Source organism: Tachypleus tridentatus, chromosome 2, assembly GCF_004210375.1.
Source record: "Tachypleus tridentatus isolate NWPU-2018 chromosome 2, ASM421037v1, whole genome shotgun sequence".
Classification (NCBI taxonomy): domain Eukaryota; kingdom Metazoa; phylum Arthropoda; class Merostomata; order Xiphosura; family Limulidae; genus Tachypleus; species Tachypleus tridentatus.
In genome coordinates this window covers 62,578,629-62,603,221 of record NC_134826.1, presented here as the reverse complement: position 1 = coordinate 62,603,221, position 24,593 = coordinate 62,578,629, and the positions used below count along the sequence as shown (strand labels likewise).

General features: G+C 31.6%; 1 protein-coding gene across 13 annotated transcripts in view; it reads left to right on the top strand.

Annotated features, from left to right (window-relative positions):
* The first annotated feature begins 8,828 nt into the window (after nt 1-8,828).
* Nucleotides 8,829-24,593, top strand: part of LOC143243970 (2-acylglycerol O-acyltransferase 2-like) — a 30,768-nt gene continuing 15,003 nt past the window's right edge. For 2 of the 13 annotated variants that reach the window (XM_076487871.1, XM_076487873.1), the window contains exons 1-3: nt 8,865-9,163; nt 14,993-15,103; nt 19,673-20,172. In XM_076487871.1, coding sequence (XP_076343986.1) covers nt 19,686-20,172 — 487 coding nt within the window. In that variant the 5' untranslated portion in view covers nt 8,865-9,163; nt 14,993-15,103; nt 19,673-19,685. Of the gene's footprint in view, nt 9,164-9,527; nt 9,719-13,902; nt 14,010-14,426; nt 14,501-14,992; nt 15,104-19,672; nt 20,173-24,593 lie in introns of those variants that run through there. The other 11 variants (XM_076487866.1, XM_076487862.1, XM_076487861.1 and 8 more) reach the window with 11 other exon arrangements.

Below are 24,593 nucleotides of genomic sequence, written 5' to 3'. Positions count from 1 at the left end.
TCTTGTATATGGATTGCGATTTCACATCTTATTTCGGCAATAATTTATAACCAAAATAAAAGTTACTCAACTTGGCAGGGAATTCGAGTGGAAAACTCTGATATGTCTGGGGAATACGAAGAATATTTACAATAGTTTTCTAAACAAAATTAATCTCAAACCTTGCACAACAGTGATATGTTCAGGTAATTACTAAAGATGAGTCATTGATATTTTCACGTTAAATATAGACATTGCTCACGATTTTATTCAATACTTGACACTGTTATAAGCTACAAAATATTCTTCGTAACGGCAATAAGACTTCTAAATGAATGACAAACACGGTGATAAATATATAAATTCACTTTGTAACCTTTATCAATATGGTATGTTTAAATACTTTTATTTTTCCTTGGTCACAGACTATCGCACAGCTAGTCTAAGACAGTAATGGCCTTACGGAAGATAGCAGTTTTCCAATGTAGTTAACATTCACAAAAAAACGATCAGCAGTAAGTGTGAGAATTTAAAAAAAACATAAATTCAGAGTTCGTTCCATGCAGGGGCCCGGCATGGCCAGTGGTTAGGGCGCTTGACTCGTAATCTGAGGGTCGATGGTTCGAATCCCCGTCACACCATACATGTTCGGCCGTTCAGCCCTGGGAGCTTTATAATATGCGGTCACTTGGAGATGGCGGTTTAAGATAACAGACGCATTAAACTAAATTAAAAGTAAATTATGCTCTAGTAACTTGGGAATAATAGCTAGAAGTATATATTAAAATTCGTAGTAGTTCAAATATATATATATATATATATACTAGTCCACCAGGTGCACTGTTAGAAAATGCCGTATTTTGTCAATAGAGCCTCTGTGCGTGTGTTTTCTAAGAGCAAATCCAAAGCAGGCTATTTGCTGTGTCCACCGAGGGGAATCGAACCCTTGATCTTAACGTTGTAAATTTTAATAAGTATTAGTTTTAGTTGATAGTTGGTTAATTTTAAAATATCAGTGAAAAAAGTCATTTCTTGTTTTCTCTAGGCTATGATTTTATAATTGCTCTAGTATATTTACAATGTATTATGAATAACTTCAACCGTATTTCCTTTACTAAAATAAGGAAAATTGCCCTGTCAACTTAATTTCGGAATCATATTATGAGATTAGTTCAGTTTAGAAGACTTACATTAACTAGTCTTACAATGAAAAAACACCGCGGTTAATAATTAGTTATAAATATTTACCTTAAATGTATATACTTATAGATAAATAGATTTGACATTACGTAAAAAGTAAAAATAAATAGAATGAGAAAACTGAAAAGCTCTTATTACTTAAGTAAAACACAGAAACACAACAGATGTCTATTATTTATGTATAAGTACATGTTACTAACATCCACAAAGACTGAAATGTAATGTAACGTTACGTTAGTACGTTTCTGTAAATCAACAATTGAAAAATATATAATTTTTATTAACGGAAGATTCATTTTTTTAAGCAATCTATTGAGGATTAATATCATTTTATTTAAACCGTCTGTAGGTATTAATAAAATAGCATTTTTTGAAACTTGAATATCTAAGACAATAACATAATACTATTTGTTTGTGGTTAAGTACATACATTCATAACGGTATATGTGTATTCTGATGCTTGCGGGTATCTAACCTTGATACTTAACAGTATAAGCCCTCAGGCTTACAGTTCTTTTGAGTGAAACAAAAGGTAATAAACATATAATTATTGTAGTTATACAGTTTATCAGATCTTACTGAAGTATCTGTTACCTTTATTTTAGAACTTACATAGTTATGGAATTATACATGTAGTAACGATACTTATTCTAGGAAAAATGATACTAAAACCTAGTTTATTTTGTGCAACGTCTCAAACAGACGCCCTTCGTCAGGCAGGAAAGATCGTGACAAGGGACGTGTTCCCGAAACGTTGCACAATATAAACGATTTGTTTGTTTGTTTGTTTGTTTGGGAATTTCGCACAAAGCTACTCGAGGGCTATCTGTGCTAGCCGTCCCTAATTTAGCAGTGTAAGACTAGAGGGAAGGCAGCTAGTCATCACCACCCACCGCCAACTCTTGGGCCACTCTTTTACCAACGAATAGTGGGATTGACCGTCACATTATACACCCCCACGGCTGGGAGGGCGAGCATGTTTTAGCGCGAAGGGGGCTAAAACGAGTAGCACTTCTTATGCGCCAGGCCATGCCGGGCCCAATATAAACGAGAAAAACGTTTCATTTCAATGTATCAGTTTATTCTTTATTATCATTCAATCAAGTTATTTTTTCTCACGTATTGCGGAATTTTTTCAATCCAGAATATTTATTCTATCTATGATTTTTAACTATAATTTTTCAACTGTTGTAACTCTTTTTCCAATATAGGGTTTTCTGAAACAATTTTTAAGCCATTTCGAGCTATACTTTTTTTATTTAACTAATTCAGGTCTTGCATACAATTTTATTAAATTGCTTTCGAGTCGATATCTTATGAACTGTTTCTTATATGAATAAGAAGATATCCAGCATATGTCTTGTTTCCTTTGTTGCTATTAGAAAATATACTATTTAATTTTAATAAAATAAGCTTTATTTTCATCTGTACAAAAAAAAAACCCGATTGATAAGTTACGCTAAATACATGTATATCATATAAAGAAATGTTTAGTGTCACGAATGTTTGGCGCGGGATGGCCAGGTGCGTTAAGGCGTTCAACTCGTAAGCTGAAGGTGGCGGGTTCGAATCCTGGTCCCACCAAACATGCTCGCCCTTTCAGCGGGGGCGTTGTAACGTTACAATCAATCCCACTATTCGTTGGAAAAAAAAGTATCCCAAAAGCTGGAGGTGGGTGGTGATGACTAACTGCCTTCCCTCTAGTCTTACACTGCTAAATTAGAGACGGCTAGCACAAACAGCCCTGAAGTAGCTTTGCGCAAAATTCAAAACAAACCAAAAACCTCATTAGAGTCTAATGAAGGTAAAAATGTAAGACGTAAAGTGTGTTGCAATGTCGTGTCAAAACAAATACGTGCGCATACAACTTTGGGGTCCGTGGCGCTACCTAGTAAGCATGTGTGGCGTTACTAAATTTGTCGTTTTATTCAATCGAACTCGCACTGGAAACACCAACAGAGAAAACTGTTTGTTTGTTGTTAAGCTTAAAGCTACATATTGGGTTTCTGTGCTGTGTCCACAAGGGTTTCGAAACTCGGTTTTTATCGTTATAAGCCGTCAGAGCTACCGTTGAACCAGTGGGGCAACAGAAAATACAAAAATAATTTTAACTTTATCTCATAATTTATATAATATTAAAATTATATAGTAAATTTTCGCTTTCGTTTTCACCCAAAATGTATAATTTTCTCCGTATTTTTTCTTCTTCAATGGTATAAGAAATAATGTGTACTTGAAGCAAAACTTAATAGAATAGATAATAATTATGAGTAAATTGGAATTATGAAAATTTTTGATTCCTACAAATTAATACAAATGTATCTATGCTCTTTGCAATCTGATTAATAAAAACTTCGGTTTTTATTTCTATTTACAGCAAAGCTGTTAAGGTTACCTGCACGCTGTCCGAAACATTCAACCACTGGTCAGAGGTCCTTCAGTTGGTCAGCAGAACCGTACCACCCATCACCCACACCAATGGTGTGATTGTCACTCTTATAACTCACCTACAGCACAAAGTGTGGGAAACATTTCTTTTTAACGTATGAATCTGAATCCAGAGTTCTACTACAGAGACAAACAACTCCCGATAAATTTTAAAACAGCTTGTTTGTTTGTTTTAAATTTTGTGCAAAACAACACAAAAGCTATCTGCGCTAACCGTCCCTAATTTAGTTGTGTAAGACTAGAGGGAAGGCAGCTGGTCATTACCACCCACTCATCTCTTGAACTATTTTACCAACGAATAGTGGGATAGGCCGTAATATTATAACATTCCCACGGCTGAAAGGACGAGCATGTTTAATGTGAAGGGGATTCGAACCAGCGACCCTCGGATTACGAGTCGAGTGCTTTAAAACAGAAATATATACAAAATGTTTAGATAAATAGAAATATTTTTCTTATAAAACTAGAAGACAAATTAGAATTCAAAACTCTTTGGTAATTTTATTATTTTTAAATTATCACTTCCATCTAAAAAGATTCAAGAGCTCATTCATATTTTACATTTATTTTAAAGTTTTAATTAATTTTATAACCTACAAGATTATTTTTATAATATTAAATATACAATATTTATTTTACAGTTTCATTTCAATCACCGTACATATATTGCCTTAGAAATTAGTAGTAAAATTTGAAACAGGTTTGGTATGCGACATTTCTTTATTTTCTTAGTTATTTTAATATTACTATTTTGTCAGTTTAAATGTATCATAAAAAGTTTCTGATACATATCCACAATAACATTACACTACAAAGGAAAATATTTTCAGAAGAAATGATTTAGATATTTTCTGGTGAGTACATTCCAAAACTACCTGGTATAGCCTGACGGTTAGGGCCCTCGACTTGCAATTGCGGTTGATAGGTTCCAATCCCTGTCCTATCAACTAGCTCAATATTTCAGCTGTGAGAGCATTATAATGTGACGATGAATACCCTTATTTGTTAGTAAAAGAGTAGCTCAAGGGATGGTGGTGAGTTGTGTTGATTAGCTGTCTCCCCTTTAGTTTATAAATTAGGAACGGTTTGCGTAGATGGTCCTCGTGTAGTTTTGCGTGAAATTAAAAAAACAAACAAACACAATGTTATAATCCTGGGTTTACTATCCCATGATTAACAGAGCTCAGGTAGCCCATTGTGTAACTTTGCATTATTAAGAAAACAACTTTTGATTGCTCAATTAAGTTATATTTATCTAAACACATTTTAACTTACTAGGCCTCATTATACCGTTTTATTATATTCCAGTTTAACAATATTGAAGATCGATGAAAAAAAAAAAGGCTGAAACGCCTCAGTAATGAAATGCGGAAACTAACCTATTAAATAACACTGTAAAATTATCTCTGGATATTATTCACAATAGTGGTCATTTTACAGCTTCAGACAAAAACTTCCTTTCTCTTTCAATTTTGGTAAAACCAAATGGTCAAAACTACATATGTATATCGTTGTAACATGTTATATCACTGGAAAGGTACGTTTCGATTGTTTGGCAACAGTTATGCTAAGTTTAAGCCATCTAACGATAACTAATACATTTCTTCAATAAACGTTTGCTTTTAGGCCCAATACAATGTTTCAACGGAAATTCCAAGACCAGTGAAAGGTTTAACTGATTTTGATAAATGAGCAAACAGCCAAATAATTAAATAAAATTAGAGAAGCGTAACTCTTTCTTCTGACACTGAAATGACTCAGTCAATCAGTCATTTCTTATATTTATATAGTACCCTTGTTCCTCTGTATTAGACAAACCTTCTCAGTTCTTAATTTTTATGAACTTTCTAGATCTTAGTGTCATCATAAGAATAGAGTTTCTTCAACAAACACATAATTTAAAATATTGAAAAATCAACAGCAAATAAAAACTTTACGTAATAACAACATCAAAATTAAAAACACTTTTGGCTATAAGAAGTATTTTGACAAACTTACTATCTAGCCAACAATCACTGCTTGTGAAACAAAACCTTTCCCAAATTAAAAAGAATTGTTATGATGTGAATGTCATTTTTTAAGCTTGCGATTTAGTTTATTTTGAATTTCACACAAAGGTATATGACGGCTATCTGTGTTGGTCTTCTCTAATTTAGCAGTGTAAGACTAGAGGTAAGGCAGCTTGTCATCACTATCCACCGTAAACTCTTGGACTACTCTTTTACCAACGATTAGTGGGATTGACCGTCACACCGATGAAAGGGTGAACATATTTAAGGAGACGGATATTCAAACCCCCAACTCTGAGATTGCGAAATGATCGAGTGCCCTAGTTACTTCACAATGCCCCTAAGGTTAGAAGCATAATTATAAATAAGTATAATTATCATAAGGCATTAGTACCAGGCCCAGTGGCGAAACTACAAAAGGCGTACCCCTCTTACACACACACACGAAAAGCAATTGGCCCCGCTATATTTAATCTCCTTGTCAGTGATTCTTAAGTTTATTAGGTCCTTCTGGACTCCTTTTGACACGAACCTTCCCGTACTTACGCCAGTTATTTGGTCTATTACATTTCTAACGAGGCCCGACATGGCCAGGTGGGTTAAGGCGTTCGACTCGTAATATGAGGGCCGCGGGTTCGAATCCCGGTCGCACAAAACATGCTCGCCCTTTCAGCCGTGGGGGCGTTATAATTTGACAGCCAATCCCACTATTCGTTGGTAAAAGAGCAGCCCAAGAATTGGGGGTGGGTGGTGATGCCTAGCTGCCTTCCCTCTAGTCTTACACTGTTAAATTACGAACGGTTAGCGCAGATACCCCTAGTATAGCTTTGCGCGAAATTCAAAACAAACAAACATTTTTAACAATTGAAATGGCGAATATATTGTGGTTGAAATACTTTCTTTTTTAATTCTTGAAAAACCCTAAGGGTTTAAATAACGAAAAGTAGAACTTAAATGTGTAAATGACCTAATAATACTAATGTATAGTATCAAGTATGTTAAACAACGCTCAAAAGCTATGAATCTGATTGTATTGATTTATACTTTGCGTTACTAAATCTAAAACTCTAGTGTTTACTTCAGCATTCAACCAATGATTATACCGTCATTTTTAAATTATGCAGAAAAAAACAAACTTTAGTCACACAAAGAAATATCCTCCACTTGAACATAATAATACTATAGCACACACAAGTTTGTTTGTTTGTTTTTGAATTTCGCACCAAGCTACTCGAGGGCTATCTGTGCTAGCCGTTCCTAATTTAGCAGTGTAAGACTAGAGGGAAGGCAGCTAGTCATCACCACCAACCGCCAACTCTTGGGTTACTCTTTTACCAACGAATAGTGGGATTGACCGTAACATTATAACGCCCCCACGGCTGAGAGGGCGAGCATGTTTGGCGCGAGGGGGATGCGAACCCGCGACCCTCAGATTACGAGTCGCACGCTTGGCCATGCCGAGCCAGCACACACAAATAAAGAAATAGCCGAAGCTTTCAAAGATCAACTCCAAAATACTTTTAAAATTCACTCTGATCCAGATATGGATACATATTTGTACAATAAAGTCACTAATCACATATTAAACAATAAACGTCAATTTGAACCAATTTTTCCAATAAACATAACTGATACAAATACAAGTTCCGACACAGATTATGCAAGCACGTTACTAACAAATGAAATATCCGTTCAAGAACTACTCGAAGCAATAAAAAACACAAAAAACAAAGCACCAGATGAAGATGAAATACAAGCTATCCTTCTAAAAAAGGGCACTCCGAAATTGTTTGACCACCTAAATTCACTTTTTAACCTATCTCTATCCTCAGGATACATCCCAGTTTCTTGGAAGCTTGCAAATATATTAATGTTCCATAAGGAAGGAAAGCCAGCAAATAAACCTAATAGCTACCGACCAATCAGCCTGACCAGTTGTGTAGGCAAAATTCTTGAAAGAATAATCAGTAATAGACTTTCCACATTCTTGGAAATAACATCAAAATTACCAAAAGAACAAAGTGGATTCAGGAAATTTAGACAAACGACAGACCACCTAATCAGATTAACCGAAACCATAATAGATAGCTTCAATAAAAAAGAATGTACTGTCGCTTGCTTCCTTGATATCGAGAAAGCATTCAACACTGTTTGGCACGATGGTCTAAGGTTCCGAATGAATGAAATGGAACTACCGTGAGGAATTATTCGCTGGTTATCTAACTTTTTTGTAAAATAGAAAGTGTAGAGTAAATGTTGAAGGAACATTTTCTGAATACTTTACTCCTGAAGCTGGTGTCCCTCAGGGAGGGGTGGTTAGCCCTATACTCTTCATCATATATGTAAACAATATGCCACTGAGGGATCCGAATCATGGATTCTCTGCACAGTTCGCAGATGATGTGGCAGTCTGGAAAAGTGCCGTAACACCCACGATAGCAGCCACTAACATACAACCGCAACTAAATAGAATAAGTGAATACTGTCAAAAATATAGAATAAAAACAAACACAGCAAAAACACAACTCGTAGTCTTTACGAAATTGACAAAACACAAAAAACAACAGCAAGAATTATATATGAATGGCACACTACTCCAGATTGCCCCATCGGCAAAATTTTTAGGTCTGACCTATGATTCAAAACTAACTTGGATCAATCATGTGAACAAAATTAAAAATAAAGTCTGGTTAAGAACTAACATGCTATGAGTCTAACTGGTAAAGACAGTGGAGCATCTACAGATAACGTACTGAAAATCTATAAAACATATATTAGACCTGTAATAGATTATGCAGCTCCAGCATGGATAACTGTAAGCAATAAAATAATTAAAACCAAACTACAAACAATCCAAAACACACTCCTCACAACTGCATACAGAGTTCCAAAAACTATATCATCTCAGTTCATTCACAAATACTCGAACATACCAACCATACCAGATAGACTCCTACATATTACAATAATGTACTTTAATAAGAATTGGATGAAAAACGAATTACTATGCGAACTAAACAGGTACCTCATACATGATGAAGCTAGTCCTAAATATCTCTCCCCAGTTAACTTATATTTTAAATATAAAAATAAATAAAAAATAAAAAATATATATGAATTTTAAATAATAAAAAAATAATATATATATTAAACAATAAAAAAGAAATTCCACCAACAAACTTGACATTCTGCTGATAGAATAAAATAATCACTGTATTCGAACCACAATAAATGGACATTGCCCTGAAAAGGATCAAACTAATATTCAGTTCTACAGTTATAAATACCAATCCGTCGAGAACATAAGTACGGGGAGGAGGTAGAGGTCACAGAGAACCTGACCCTCCAGGGTTATGAACTTTTCTTACCCAAACATCGACGACATTCTTCTTCTTTTTTTGTCATACAATTACGCTAAAACTGTGACCATGTGCATTGGTGGTTTGACGTTTGTATTATAAAATACGTTTTGTAAAATTCGTTGTTACTTGGAGAGGGTGTTGTATTGATGTTGATTTGTTTGTTGTGTAAGATGTGTTATTATTTCTAGTAATTTTAGTGATGCTAGCGGTAGTAACTTAACATAGTTGAAATTTGAACAAATTTTAACGTAGTTTTTGTTGATGATTAAGCTTGTGTACGAATATTTAATACTACTATTAGAGTGTTGATATAGTAATTTTAAACTGGTGTTTTATGTATTATTATCGTGTCTATATATATATATATATGATTGTATTAGTAGTACTAATTGTATTAGTGACAGCATCTGTGAGAGTTGAACTTAGATTTTTGTTTAACTTTTTAATTTAAAAGTTGAATTTCACAAATGTGAAGTTATAACCTGTATGAGCATTACAAGTCATGCACTTGCTTTTAAATCGCGTACAGTGTGAAAGATGATTGTGATGTGTAATAATAGTTTTCGTGGAAGTGGGCGTGAAGATTGAAGGCCAAAAACATTGGGAAGATCTCATCTGGAGTACTGGTTCAGTTTTTATTCTTTATTAATATTATATAATATAAACAAGGTTGAAATTCTGAAGTTAATTGGCCATTATAGTTGCAGCTGGAAGGTGATGGTAAACTCCCTATTATTGAATATATAATTTCTGATAATTTGCAAGTTGTCTATATGAAAAGTGTGTGTGTATAAAGTATTCAGAAAACTTAAGATGTATGTTACACACAACACACACACACACGCATAGAATAAGTTTGCAATTCTGAAGTTAAGTGCTTGTTATAATTTCAAGGATTTCATACTTCAATCCTCACTACCATAAAATGCATTGTACATTATAAATGTGCATAGGTTCTTCTTGTCAGTAATATATCTGACACACAAGAAACAAGGTCTACTTAACTTGTTATTGGGGAGAAGATATGTATTTTGTCACTGCTGAAACTTTTCCACGGACAAATCGATTTGGCAAAACTGTTATAAATTAAAAAGAAACAGCTGCTACAACCAACAAATAACTATTCGTGGCAGTAGATTTAAGATAAGAGCTCATGATATCTACTTCTATTACTTCACCATATTCCATTAGTGTAGTTTTCTTTCTATAAACCTGGCTGGCTGTTTTTTATTGCATTTGATGATTTGACAATACAATTTTTTATTTTTTTATTTGTTTTTTCCCCAATACCAGGCTTCTATCAACACCTGGATATTTTGTCTGTTGTTTTTCTAACACTTGTATGACCAGCTATAGGCTAATCATTCAGTTCTATTAACATTGTTAGTGTGCTAGAAACCAGATTTTGATACCCATGACAAGCATATCACAGATAGCTCATCATGTAGCTTTTAGCTTAGAAACAAACTTTGTATTTTGGGAATAACTAGTCTCTTTACCATTGCTAGCAATGCTTTTTGCGTAATGAAGGACATTGAATTTATAGTGTAGCTAAAGTAAAGTCATATGGCAATTGTTTAATTTTCAAGTAAGAATAAATATGCTTATACTCATCTTTATCTTGTTCAGTAACTAAATATTCCCTATTGCTAATATTAATAATGGCAGAAAGTTTAGGTGTTAGCATACTAATGTGTAAGTCTGGGGTTTCTTCTGGAGGATCAGGTTGAGTCATCTGTATGCAAGAATTGGTACTTGTCATTTTAGCTTCTTTAAAGTCTCTAGCTAGATATTGTTATAACTGGGAGATTTACTGTTGGTAAAATTACTTGTGTGCTTTACCATTAACTCTTCATATCTCTTACTACCACTACCACCAAGGGACACGCCAATCAGTTTACCCATCAAAGGCTTAGAATATTATTAATATTTTGGATAAAAATGGTAGTGTGTGTTTTCTTATACCAAAGCCACACAGGGCTATCTGCTGAGTCCACTGAGGGGAATCGAACCCTTAATATTTAGCATTGTAACTTTGTAGACTTGCCGCTGGACCAGCAGGGGACAAAAGTGGTAGTGAGAAGAAGTTTCATAAAATTTAGTTGTATATAACATTCTTCAATAAGATGTTTTGTACAAGTTTCATAAAATTTAGTTGTATATAACATTCTTCAATAAGATGTTTTGTACAAGTTTCATAAAATTTAGTTGTATATAACATTCTTCAATAAGATGTTTTGTACAAGTTTCATAAAATTGAGTTGTATATAACATTCTTCAATAAGATGTTTTGTACAAGTTTCATAAAGATTCTTTAAAAACAAATTTCTACTACAGGTTATGAGCGTTTCAAATTCTATTTTTAAGCCATTTTATCTTTTCTCTTTTTGTGAAATATTCAACCTGTCCCCCACTGGTACAGCAGTAAGTCAATGGATTTACAATGCTAAAATCAGCAGTTCAATTCCCCTTGGTGGACTTTGCAGATAGCCCAATGTGGCCTTGCTATAAGAAAAACAAACATTAATATTCAACCACATTTTTAATTTTGACTCATTTTGAATTGTCTGGAAATTCTGTTTTTATCTTCTTTTTTTTTGTGAAGGATAATGTGAAACCATTTGATCCATCTAGGCTGTCCATTTCCTACCACTGACCTACTTCAAACTATATATATATAAATATAAAACAACAAAAAAAAGCTTTTTCTTATATCCAAAGTACTTATCTATTCCATAGGTTTACTACTATGTTAGGAAAGTAATACTGTCTTAACTGGAGTTATGGCTAGGTTTTTCATATTTTAAATTTTATAAACCGTATTCTTACTATCTGCAAGTGTCTTAAACATAGCATTTGGATTTTTGAATTCCAAACTTAAATTGTGCCCTTTATTTTTGTTTCTCGAATTGAAAACATGTGAATGAATATTTTTAGTTATACTATATATATTTAATAATATGATAATTACCACTTTTAAAGTTAATCAATATTACAATTAATGATCATTAATGAAAGTGAAAACTAACAAAGGATCTATCACGGACTCTGTAGTCCACCTTGTGTAACATTAGTCCATTATAACTGTGTTCCACTTATACCATTGTTTTTTTTTCTACCATCCAAATTATTAGACATGTAATCTTCTCTCAAAATCTCATGGCATCTTATCAAAAGTCTTTGAAAATGAAGTGCATTGAAGCACCACATTAACGTTCAGTTGTAGTAAGTTTGCAGATTCATTAAAAACAATCCTATCTTTCATAATTTCATGTCCTGATATGGCAAATTCTAAACTTATTTTGGTATAATTTTGTTTATCATTCATGTATTATTCCTTTTGACTGTTTACTTCAACTTTTGAAGTTCTAACTCATTTTCTAACTAGAACTTGTTAAATTTGAGTATGTTTGTATTATGATGCAAACTTCCCCTAGTGGTGATACACAGATATTAATGTTGTCAGAATAATGTAAATTAATTAGTTGCATACCATGCCCTGAGCTTAAATGAGTTAATTCATGAGATACATTTTAAAAAAGAATTATCATGATTTTTATTTTATATTATTATTGATCTTGAATTGGTTTAATTTTGGAATATTGTTTTGTTTTTTTCTCCTCTTGGTTTTTTTAATTCCTTTATCAACTGAAACTAGTAACACTGATTTATGTTGTACTATTTAGTAATATTAGTATCAAGTCTTGATGAGGCAGTTGTTTATTCACTGTTTTTTGGTAAGAGATAAGTTTTATATTCCAATTGTTTAAAAGTTTTATTATGGATTGTTGTGGTCATTGAAGTATAATTTTTTTTTCAACTGTGGTTTTAGCAGTTTTTTTAGTCCATCACAATGTGGCTATTTAAAAACATGACTTGTAAATTATTTAGTGTGATTTCTTTACTTGTACACCATTATTTTTCTACCACCTAAGGTAAAACTGACTTGTAAGTACCATATTTCCTGGCATCAAAGATGCACCCCAATTTTGATTAGCTAAACTTTGGGAAAAAAAAAAAAAAAAAAAGGTTGTACCACTTCCATCAGTGTTACCACAATGTTTCGTGGATTGTTTAGTGACTTATGGTATATAAATCCTCTTGCCTACTTCTTGTTTGTTGTGAGCTATATGCTTACCATATCTACCTTTGAAAGTGTATACCTTATATTACCACTGGAATATTTGTATTATTACCAGTAATACCATTATTCTAAACCTGATTAATTGAAAAGAGTGCTGATATTACAGTCCCATATGTTTGGTGACCTGTTCTTATTTATGTATTTATTTAATACTAAGTAACTTGCACATTTCATTATGGGTCATATATATGGCTTTGATTACTGTATAGTATCGAAATGCTTCCTCTAATCTTAGGTTTAGGCCTATTAGCAACATAAACTTTGACCTGGAAGATGCAGGGTAAATCTTGAGACTTATTTTTGGGGAAAAAAGTCTTTGACACTGTAAAATACAGTAATTACTTGAATTTAATATGTTTTTTAACCATTTAGGATACAGTCTTTAGCTTAAAGGTAAAACTTGTGACCTAAGAAGGTCAAAACATTGTTCTCTACTTTATTAAAATAAAAGTTTTAATACCCATACCAGTCTTCTTGAGGTACATATTTACTTTCCAAACCAAAAGACTAAGTTTAAAAAGTAACTAAGCTTTCATTTTACAGAAGTTTACCAATAACTTTCATCAATCAAACTTGTGTATTCTACGTTCAAACTTGGACAACAAAAATAACATGATTGCTGGAAATCTGAGTAATTAACTCAATCAGTTTGTTCTATTTGGACATCAGTTGTATTGAGTAGTGTCAAGTAATTAATAAAAATTATGGTTAAATCAATTGGTCAAAAAAATCAATTGACTAATATATCTTATTGTTTCAGATTACTACTATTTTTAGTTATTTCAACCATCCAAGTCTTGGAGTAATTGACAATCGACAGCCCTAACTGCTAGTATTTTAAATCCTCATACTGTGCTCAGAATTTAGGTACATTTGTTGTGTTTTAGGTTGTATTTACTTGATACTGCTTCAAAAAAGTTGAAACAACCTTGTGTAATAAAATATTTGTGTATAGCTTTCATCTCTTATGTCAAGTAGTTTACATTAATTTATTTGTAAAATGGAATACTAAATGGCAATGTCTTTTAATGATAATAAATCAAAGTTAATGCATACAAGTTATCATTATCTGAATTGATTTTGATGGGAATAAACTTAGTGTTGTGAAAGTAAATGATCATGGTGCAATAGTTGAGCACTCTGAAGCTATTAAAGTAGGGTGTTGTTGCTAGCTGTAGGGCAAATACAATTTTAAGTTGTATCTACAAGAATATTGAAAATAAGTGTGAAGAATTTATAATGTCATTATATTAGTCTCATTTGGATTACTGTTTTCTGTATTAGGCTTTTTAACTTTAGAAAAGACATTTAATCATTGGAAAAGGTTCAGAAGGGAATGGAAAAGTTGTCATATGAGGGTAGGCTAAAACCCTTAACTTGTTTCCTCTTGCAAAAAAATAGTTAGGGGATCTAACTGATATGTTTTAAGATTGTAAAAGGAATTATCATTGTTGATGTATTGTCCTCTTTTCATACTTAAAGCTGCAAATGATAGGACTAAGAGACACAAATATAAAATTTTGATTGAGTAAGAGTCATCCTCAGCTGAGAGTTTTATTTGTCTAACAGAGTGGTTGGCTTTTAAAATGGATTACCTTCAGATTTGGTAGATGTACTAAATTTAACGTATTTTAAGAGGATTTGATAAATCTTTAAATAATAAAGAGCTGGCTATGAGTTAGTTTAGTTTAATGGATAGAACAGCCTAGGTGGACAAACAGTTCCCTGTTATTTTTAAATGTTTGTTTATATTTATACCTTGTCTACTAGAGAGTGAACCTTTGCTTCAATGTGCTAAAATTATCTGAATAGTGAAATGTTGTATAGGAAAAACTTATTTTTTTGTGTAGAGACAAGATTGAGTTCTCAACCTCCTGCATAGGAAGTGTGTGCAGTACCATATGAGTCAAAGTATTAAGAGAAATACCAACATATGTAAGAAAGGTGGATGTTTTCAACAGGTAAATCCTTTAAATAGTAATGTTGTTACAGTATGTAGTTGGGCAGGAGTAAAACAAAAACCTACCAAATAGAATATAGACTTGTATTTGAATTTAAAATAAATTTCTGTAAAAACATAGAATGTTTGTAAATAAAATATATGTACACATCATTTTTTGTATAAAAACCCTGTCTTTCTGGATAATAGCTGTCTTTGACTAATTTATTGAGATTTTATCTTGATCAAACAATTTGTTTTTTAATGTTGTGTGTGTGAAAATCACGTTTATGTGTCATCTGAAATCTGTAATTATTTTGTATTCTATAAAGCATTGAAGATAAATGATGCTGTATGTTACATAGCAGGCACATTTGTGCTTTGTGTATACAATGTATTTAATCTTTATGCCTAAGCAGATGCATTGTGTGCTATGTGACCTTAAAAAACTACAATGTTTATAACATTATTTCAGTAGATGGCAGTTATTCCTAATCTTTTTTTCCAACTGAGGGCCAGTTCCTATTCTAAAAGTTTATGGAGTGTTTCATGTAATATTAACATGTTAAAGTAATTCTGTATTAAGTTATAAAATGTATACCTTAGTAGTTATATTCTAAAATATATTTTTCTTTATCATGTGAACCATTGAAATGTTTCTGTGAACCACTGCTTAATGGAACTTCTGAATCTCTTATAAAATCTACCTTTTGTAATTGTAATTCAAAATACTTAGTAATACTAATGAAAAACTTGCGAATAATGATCAAAATTTCTCAATTTAGCAATTTATTACAGATGTACTAAGTATTAGTGCAAAAAAGCATTCAGCTTTCAACCTTTTCTATGTAACCTTTTGTGTTCTACAAAAAAACTTGCCACTTAACAAGTCTTTCTTTCTTTCTTTCTTTCATAAATCAAGATAGAATATCCAACTTCTTGAACTGTACAATTTATAGAGCATCGGTAATCTCTTTGGAAGGTTTATCAACATTACTGTTAAGAAAGCAAAAAATTATTAATGGATCTAGCCCCGATTGTTTATATATTTGTCGAACCCTCTTCTTGTTTCTTGTAAAAGAGTAATCACTACAGCTTTACCTGATATTTGTTCCACATAATATGAGTGTATTGGCTTTCAATACAGGATTCTTAAAAATAAGCTATGAAATATTCATAAATACTATATATTGTGTAACATATTATGCACATGAAAGATAAATATTTATATTCAATTTAATACAAGTTCTTATTTTTATTTTCCACTGAACGTATTTACCAGAACTAAAATCTGGAACTAGGTATGGCACATGCTCAGTTCCAGATTTTTAGCTTAATTCTTATCAATAAATTTTCCAGATGTTATGTAGCTGTTTTTTAAAATACATAGATGTATTTATTAAGAAATCATCATGGGGCTCAAATCAAACGTATTAAAGGCCTGGTCACAAAAAAGTTTCAATCAGTATTTTGAAAGGACAAAGTTCCTATGTTATCAAGCAATGATATTTCAGTTTTAGCATGCACAAGTACTAAAAATCATTCATTCTAGTAGGTACTGAAGCATTCGAACAGGATAAATGATTTTATATTATCAACTTATTTCACAACCAGTTCTCACCATGCTATTTGAAGTGGAAAATACTATTTATATAGAAAAACAGAATGTAGCAAATAGTATATGCATAATTACAAATACATAGATTTAAAATTGAGACTCATTCACTCATTTCACATATGTATAACTTGCTATAGTTTAACCTGCTGCTATAATAGGTTACTTTATAGTAAATACAAATATAAATACAGATATAGCTCAACATAGATATTAAACCATTCCAATATCATTACCTTTAACAAATTGAACTGTCTTATGCTGCCATGATAGATGACATCACAGAATGTGGTTCATGCATGCATCGAAAGCTTTTGAAATCATAATAATCATTCATTGGATAACACATCTGCCAACTGATGGCTTCTAAACAGTGGAGAACTATATCAACTTCTATATTTGCCTTAAATTATTACACAGGCATACTAAACATGATTATATCTGATCTGTCAAGTAAGGCAGTGTGCAAGGGTTGTTAAATAGTATAGTTATATAGGCAATTTAATTTTTGCATAATGTATGGAAGTTTTTGTTATTCAAATGAGAAACAATTAGAATTATCTTTCTTGTGACAGTATTTTTTTTTCTTCAGTCATATACTTGATGTTTTTACATGAAGTTGCTAATTTTGAGAGCTAGTAAAGGTGGTTTCAATGAGTAGAAAAACTGCAGATGTAAAAAGAAAATTTGGAATTTCTTGTAACCTATTTGCATTAACGGTTTATGAGAAACAGCTGTCTGATAATGTCAAAACTATCAGTAAGGATATTTAAGTATATTTTGTCATAAAGGATACCAATGGTAAGGTTTCTGTTAATAATTGTGAAACAGTGAGGTTTATAATGCTCTGTTTTTTGCAACAAAGAATATTAGCAATATTCTTGACTGAGCATTTTATTAGATTGACCTCAATCATGAGGTTAGTTCCTGGCTGCTAAAAAGAAAGATTTGACTGATTAGAAATAAAGCATCTGACAATTTTTTATTTTTTTTTTTTTGGGGGGGGGAGTTAGAGGATGTCAGAAATCAGGTATGTGAACTTTTCATTATTTTGATAGTCCAGTAAATATTGGACAAATGTTTGTGGATTTAAAAAGTTGCTAATGTAATTTCTATTTTGGAAGTAGTATAAAGTGTTTTCATAAAAGTTGTAGATGAATTAGTTTTACTTCTTTAATGGGAAACATTCTGGATAGCCTGATAAAAAGGTGTTCATAATAATGTAGTGAAATGTAAAATAAAATTACATGAATTCACAAGAGTGAAATTTCTTCTGATTAATATACAATGCAATGTCCTGGAAGAACAAATCCTGATTGGTTTAGGAGACTTTCAAAAGTTTTTGTTGAGGTGTATGCAAAAGATTAAACAAGAAAAATGTAGGTTGTGCAAATGCTGGAATATATGATTGTTGTATGGTTGGATGAGAATAAACAAGTAGTTATTAATGGAGTCCAGTCAAACTTGACCCTTGTTATTAGTGGAGAACCACAATGGTAATTTCTTATGCATATTATCTTTTCTTGTTAATGATGTTGTTAGGTGAAGTATTGGGTAAAAAAAAAGAAAATGAATTCAACCCACTTAATGATTGTGAATCCTCATTTCTTCAACTGTATGTTTTATAAATACCAGTGTTAATGTTGTTTTATACAACATTCATCAAGCTGTAGATCTAATTTCACATATGTTAGTCACTAATTTTTTGTACCTATAGCACTTTTTTGTGTATCTAGCAATTCACTGATAAATACTCAGTTCACAAAACTGAATTGACTATGTGGCTGAGAATAACAAATGAACTAACAAACTCACTAATATAATTCGTTTAACTCTGCTAAAGAAATTCAGTGTAATTCATATGTACATAACTCAAATAATTTCTAACACTTACAACAACATTCTAGTTTTATTAATTATCTTGTTCATCTCATAATGTGAAAAGTTTCTCTAGACAATATTTCTTTAAATGATGCTATTACACAAAAAAAATGACACTACTTCAGAATTAAACTTCTGTTATTAACTAAACATTTTATTTAAGCATAATATTGTACTTTGTAATGCTTAAACATTAGAAGTATTTTTTTATAATAATCAGTATATTGGTAATATACTGTAAAAATGTAACAAACACTTGTCACACAGCTAATAATCAATAAATGGTAACATAGTATCATATCTAATTATTGAACCTTAAATATTATTTGCAATGAGCTATTATGTTGCTTGAGAGAAATATAGCTATATATGAAGATGATTTATGTCATGGTATTGCACTTGGAACCTTTTAATGTGTATTTTGTCCTTTCAGTAAGTCTACGATTTTGAAGTCCAAACATTTTGTACATTATGTATTTGAACCTATGGGTAATTTCAGGAGTTGCATGTATATGCAGATATTATTATAATAATCAGTTAATACTTTTACCTGATATATTTTTCTTGGAAGAAAACTACTTTTTATTTTGCAAAGTAGCCAAGCTATTAAAGAAAATAGGATAATTTAACAAAATACACAGCTAATATACTTAAACATCAGAATACTAGGTGGTAATTGTATTAGAGGTGTACTGGGTCATGGACTAAAAGCTATCTGAGACTTACCTTCCAGAGTAGCATTTTATTCATTATGACATCCATGTACTATATATTAATATTAAATGTTTTGACTATGAATCATGTGTATGTAATCAGTAAGCTATAAAGCAGTAATATAGGCATGGGTGGGCAATAGCCCATCCTCTTACTGCTTAACATGGATCTACTTGATGGGTCCCTTATCCTAACTCCATCATACTTAGCATTGCCTGGCTGTTTTATTACAAAATTATATTCTGATTTGTGGAGACAGTAATAACATAAATATTAACTTCTTTATGTGTTCTTAGTAAAAACAGGCTCAATTAGTTTAACTAGTTAACATTTCAAAAAGTAGAAAAACAACAACAAACTTTTGGTTTTGGTTTTTTGCAGAAAAGATACAACAATGAACATTATGGGAATTGAATTTGCCCCACTTCGTATTCCAATAGCTCGTCGGCTACAGACCTTGGCAGTATTGTACTACAGTTCAAGTTTTATCTTTTTTGGTGCTGTTGGAATACTCTTATGTATTTTTATGCTGTTCACAAGACTGTATTATTTACCAATTCTATATGCAGCGTGGTTTGCTTATGATCACAGTATTTGTAATAAAGGTGGCAGACCTTGGAAGTGGGTAAGAAACTGGAGAATATGGAAATATTTCCGAGATTATTTTCCCATTAGGCTTATTAAGACAGCAGAACTTGACCCCAACAAAAACTACATTTTGGGTTACCACCCACATGGGATTATGTGTGCAGGAGCATTTTGTAATTTTGCCACTGAAGGTACCAATTTTAGTGAAGTATTTCCTCAAATTAAGCCCCACCTGCTGACCTTGGAAGGTCAGTTTTTATTTCCATTTCACCGTGAACTTTTTCTTTGCTCAGGTAAGGAACTATTGAGACTAGAAATATAGTACTTCTTAAAATGTCTGTGCATTTTATGTTACTTAAGTTATGACATATGGGAAAAAATAAATTTGAATTCAGAGAAACACTTAAGACTATGATGTTTAAGATTTATATTCACCAGTTGTCAATTAGAGGCTTTTACTTATACTTTTTAATAGTATAGATGCATACTGTGTTGTATTTGTACAGTAAGTGTCTGTGACTTATTGGTGACAAATTTGAAAAAAAGGAACAGCACCCACTTCACTTGTTTTAAAAATAATATTCCAAACTAGTTAAACTTGTGTATAACAAATTTACACTATAAATGATCATAGGCATATCATAAACACTATATAGTTCTTTTCTTCATATCAAAAATCAATTTAGGCCTATTGAATTGCCTTAGAATTTCATTTGATAAACCATACTATTTTTCTCTCTATTGTCAGATTATCTGAGCATAGTTCATTTACTTTTCATAGTTACCGCAGATGTGTCCTACACTTCTAAAATTGTCTGCTTGTTTTTTGTATTTAGGTCTTTTTTTTTTTTTAAAGTCCACACAGGCAGTTTTAATTACTTTAGAACTCTGTTTGCCGAAATGAACTATTTTTCTTATTTCTCTCAATGCTGTTAGTCTTATTCTTACACGTATCAACTGTTAGGCCTATATTAATCATTAGATCTTTCTTCTCTTTCCGAATGTGACTGTCTTTCATCTGTTGGCTATATTATCAACATCAGTGAGTTGCAAACACAGCTTCCAATAATCATTTGTTTCTAACTCTCTTATAATTAAAAAAACAACAACCTTAAACATTATCTCAGGATGGCTGGTATGGGTATTAAAACTTTTACTACTAAAGCAGAAAACAATCTTTTGATCTTCTTAGGTCATCTTCAGGTTAACAAAGTGGGTTTCTCATCATCACAAATCATGAAAAACCCTAAACAGTCTCTTATATCATGAGAGACTGTTTCTTAACAGAAACAAGGATGTAAATTAAAAAATAGAATTTATCCAATGGAATCTAGTTGCTCATTTCCCATTCCATGTACAGAATATAGGTAGAAGTACATCATAACTTTTAGTATTTAGATTATATTTAATAGTGAACAGAATACACTGTCATTAACATCTCGTTTTTGCCGGGAACAGGGTACATTGTATTTTCTACGTAACTAACTTCTTCATGTATTTTATGGTTTTTAACATTTTGTCATGAGGATTTTATGTTGTAGCATGTAACCCACACTCAAACTTAAATAAATTGTACATTAATGCTATCACAAATGTCAATGATGTTTAATATATGTGGGTACTTCAAAGTTGGTAGTGAAACTGAAAAATTCCTATCATGATGAAAGCAATGCAATAACATTTTTGCAATAATTTAAATATGTTTGTTACTATTTGTGTGAATGAAGATGTATGGATGTATATTTTTGTTTAAACACATGGTTTTCATTTGAAATTTAGAAGTACACATTTTTAAATGTATGTATGTTCCAGACTTCCATAGTTCAAAAATTTTCAAAATCTTGCTTACTCCCTAAAACTCTACCTGAAGTTTTTTTAATACCAACAGAACAAATGATGTGGGAAAACTAGCTGTTCAAGTGGCACAGTATAATGGTAAAACACATCCTAAGTGTGTCAGGTGATGCAAATTCCACATATCTAACACATTTACTGTACGGCAAATTTACATATTCAGTAATACTATTTTTTATTCATATCTTCATTGTTATTAGTAATGAACCTGTTTGTGTCTTAAATACTATTTATCCATTCTTTAAATATAATTAAGTGATGAACTAGTTGCTTGTTTTGTGTCATTTTTACCAAGCATTTAAACCTTTGATCATTTTGAGTCAAAACATTATTATGAAGTGCAATATTATGATCAGTAAATATGTGGTCAGTGGTGAAAGATATGTAAGGTGATGGTGATTTACATTTGTTAGAGAATGTAATTCTTTGTTACTTATGTTGTGAACATTATTATAATAAAAGATACCTACAGAATAGCTGTTTGTGTAAATCTTGCAAGTGTTAGGTAATTTCTGTTGTACAGAAATGTTTCTCACTAGTGATCTTGATTTAGTTAGTTTTGTCATTAAATGAAGTTATAAGATGAACACCTATTTCCAGTATTTGTCTTAGGTGTAGCTGATAACAAGTTGTGAATAAAACCCAGTTTACATTGATCATCAAATTTAATAATGCCTCCAGTAAAAAAAGTCCTCGTGCTATTATGGTATGAATGCCTATTCTAATCTGGCAAAGCATGATTATAATTGACTGTTTGTCATAAGACATGTTATATATTTCTACAGTACATTTTTGTATTTGATTCCAAAGTTGTTTTTCCTCATAGAGCTTATCTGACCAGCTAGGACACAACAAACACCTAATAGTCAGAACACTATACATAAATCATTTGCTACATCAACAATTTTAAATTGCGAGTACCATTTCTAATCTTGCAAAGCATAATTAGTTAACTTTGCTAGTCATAAGGGACTGAACATTTATATTAGGCCTAATACTAATGTCTTATGAGAAGTATAATTAATTAGTGTATGGCATTATGTGTCCAGGGCAGAAAGAAAATAGTCCCATAAAAGTGCATATAAGCCATAAAAATATTGCCATTTGTATAAAATTAACATGGAAGATGCATATATTATTTTCTTTCTCTTTCAGTGAACCTAGTACACAATACCTGTGAAAGTTAAAATTATCTTGCATTAGCTCTGTTACTAGGGGCACAACTTTTTTTTTTTTAACTTCTGTAGATAAAACATAGATAAGAGTCTTCTGTCAAGTGGTTCCCCTTTAGAACTTATCTTACAGTTGAACAGAACAAATGGACTTTGATATCTAGTTTAATCAGTGAACTGTGAAATTAGATACACTTTATACAAAAGAATTAGTTACACTATGGTTTATCTAGTACTGTAGGAACAAGTATCTACATGATCTCTTCAATATTGTTTGTATAGACATTTTTTGTGATGTTTTTGCATTTTCTTACAAGCATTATTTTGTTTTCTGAAAATTAAAAAATACTGGTAGAAGTTTTTAAATAATCATCAACAAAACAATGACAACAATTATTACACATTTATCAATTATGCAATTCTGTGTATAAATTAAGACTACCCTTTAGTTTCTTGGGCAGGAGATTGAAATGTAATAATAATGTCAATCTAAAGCTTATTCATATACTCTGTGTCATGTTTGGATTAAATTAATTTTAAGAATGAGAAATAAAAATATCTGAACTGACAACAATTATGTTTATAAAAAGTGAGGCAGGTAATATTTACATGTTCAAATGGTGTCACCATTAAATTAATTTCCAACATTAAACAACATTTCATGCATTTAGCAATTTTCTATAATAAAAAGTATTAAAATTTTCCATTGATTATTAGTTACTTCCTTTTATTAAACAAAGAAGCAACAAACAAACAAACACAAATTTACATTCAAGCATGAAACATGGCTCCAATATCCACTGAAATGAAATAAGGTGTAGCACAATGATTTTATATTGTGATATAAAAATATCAAAAAGTGAAGTTCTAAAAGTAATCTAAAGTTGTAGTGAAATTGATAAATATAACAAGACTTAAAGCTGAAAAGATATATGAAGGTAATTCAAAGTTTCCCAGTCAAATGTTAATCAACTTGGGCTTATTTAACTCTGACAGATGTAAATCGAGCAGCCATCTTACCACAGAATTTCAAGATACCACTGTGGTAAGAATATATTGTTTTGAAAAGGTAGCATACAGAAGAGACTTGTTTACAAAATCTATATGTACCTTTGTCTGATGTGTCAAAGTTTGAATTTTTTGGAACAAGTAGATGTCAGTACATTTGTTGCAGGAGCAATGAGATTACAAGCATGGGGGAGGATAGTATTCACATATGGGGCTGTTTAGCCATGACTAGTAAGAGTTGTAGATTATACCTAATTTAAACAAAACTATTCATTAACTGTGCTATTCCTTCTGAGCAACAGGTAAGGGGAGAAAAGAAATTATTTTCCAGCATAAATATCTTAAACATGAATGCATTAAATCAGTATCCAAATGGAAAGGAAGCAGATGAAACCTTTCTTGAAACAATATTGAAGTCTATCTTAATTTAAAAGAAACAAGGCAAATGTAGCTGAAATCTAAAGAGGAACTGTGGTCAGTACAGGAAGATGCCTGAAACTTCATACAGAAGCATGTAATAATGATCAAGGGAAAATTTTAGTACTTTTAACACCTCCAAAAGTTTGAAGAAAATATTTCTCATAGCTTTCAAACAAGTGATTTCACCTGTGAATTGTCATGAAAACATACAAGAAACGAACTCTAAATTTGCTTTTTTCCAAAACCGACTTATCTGCTCT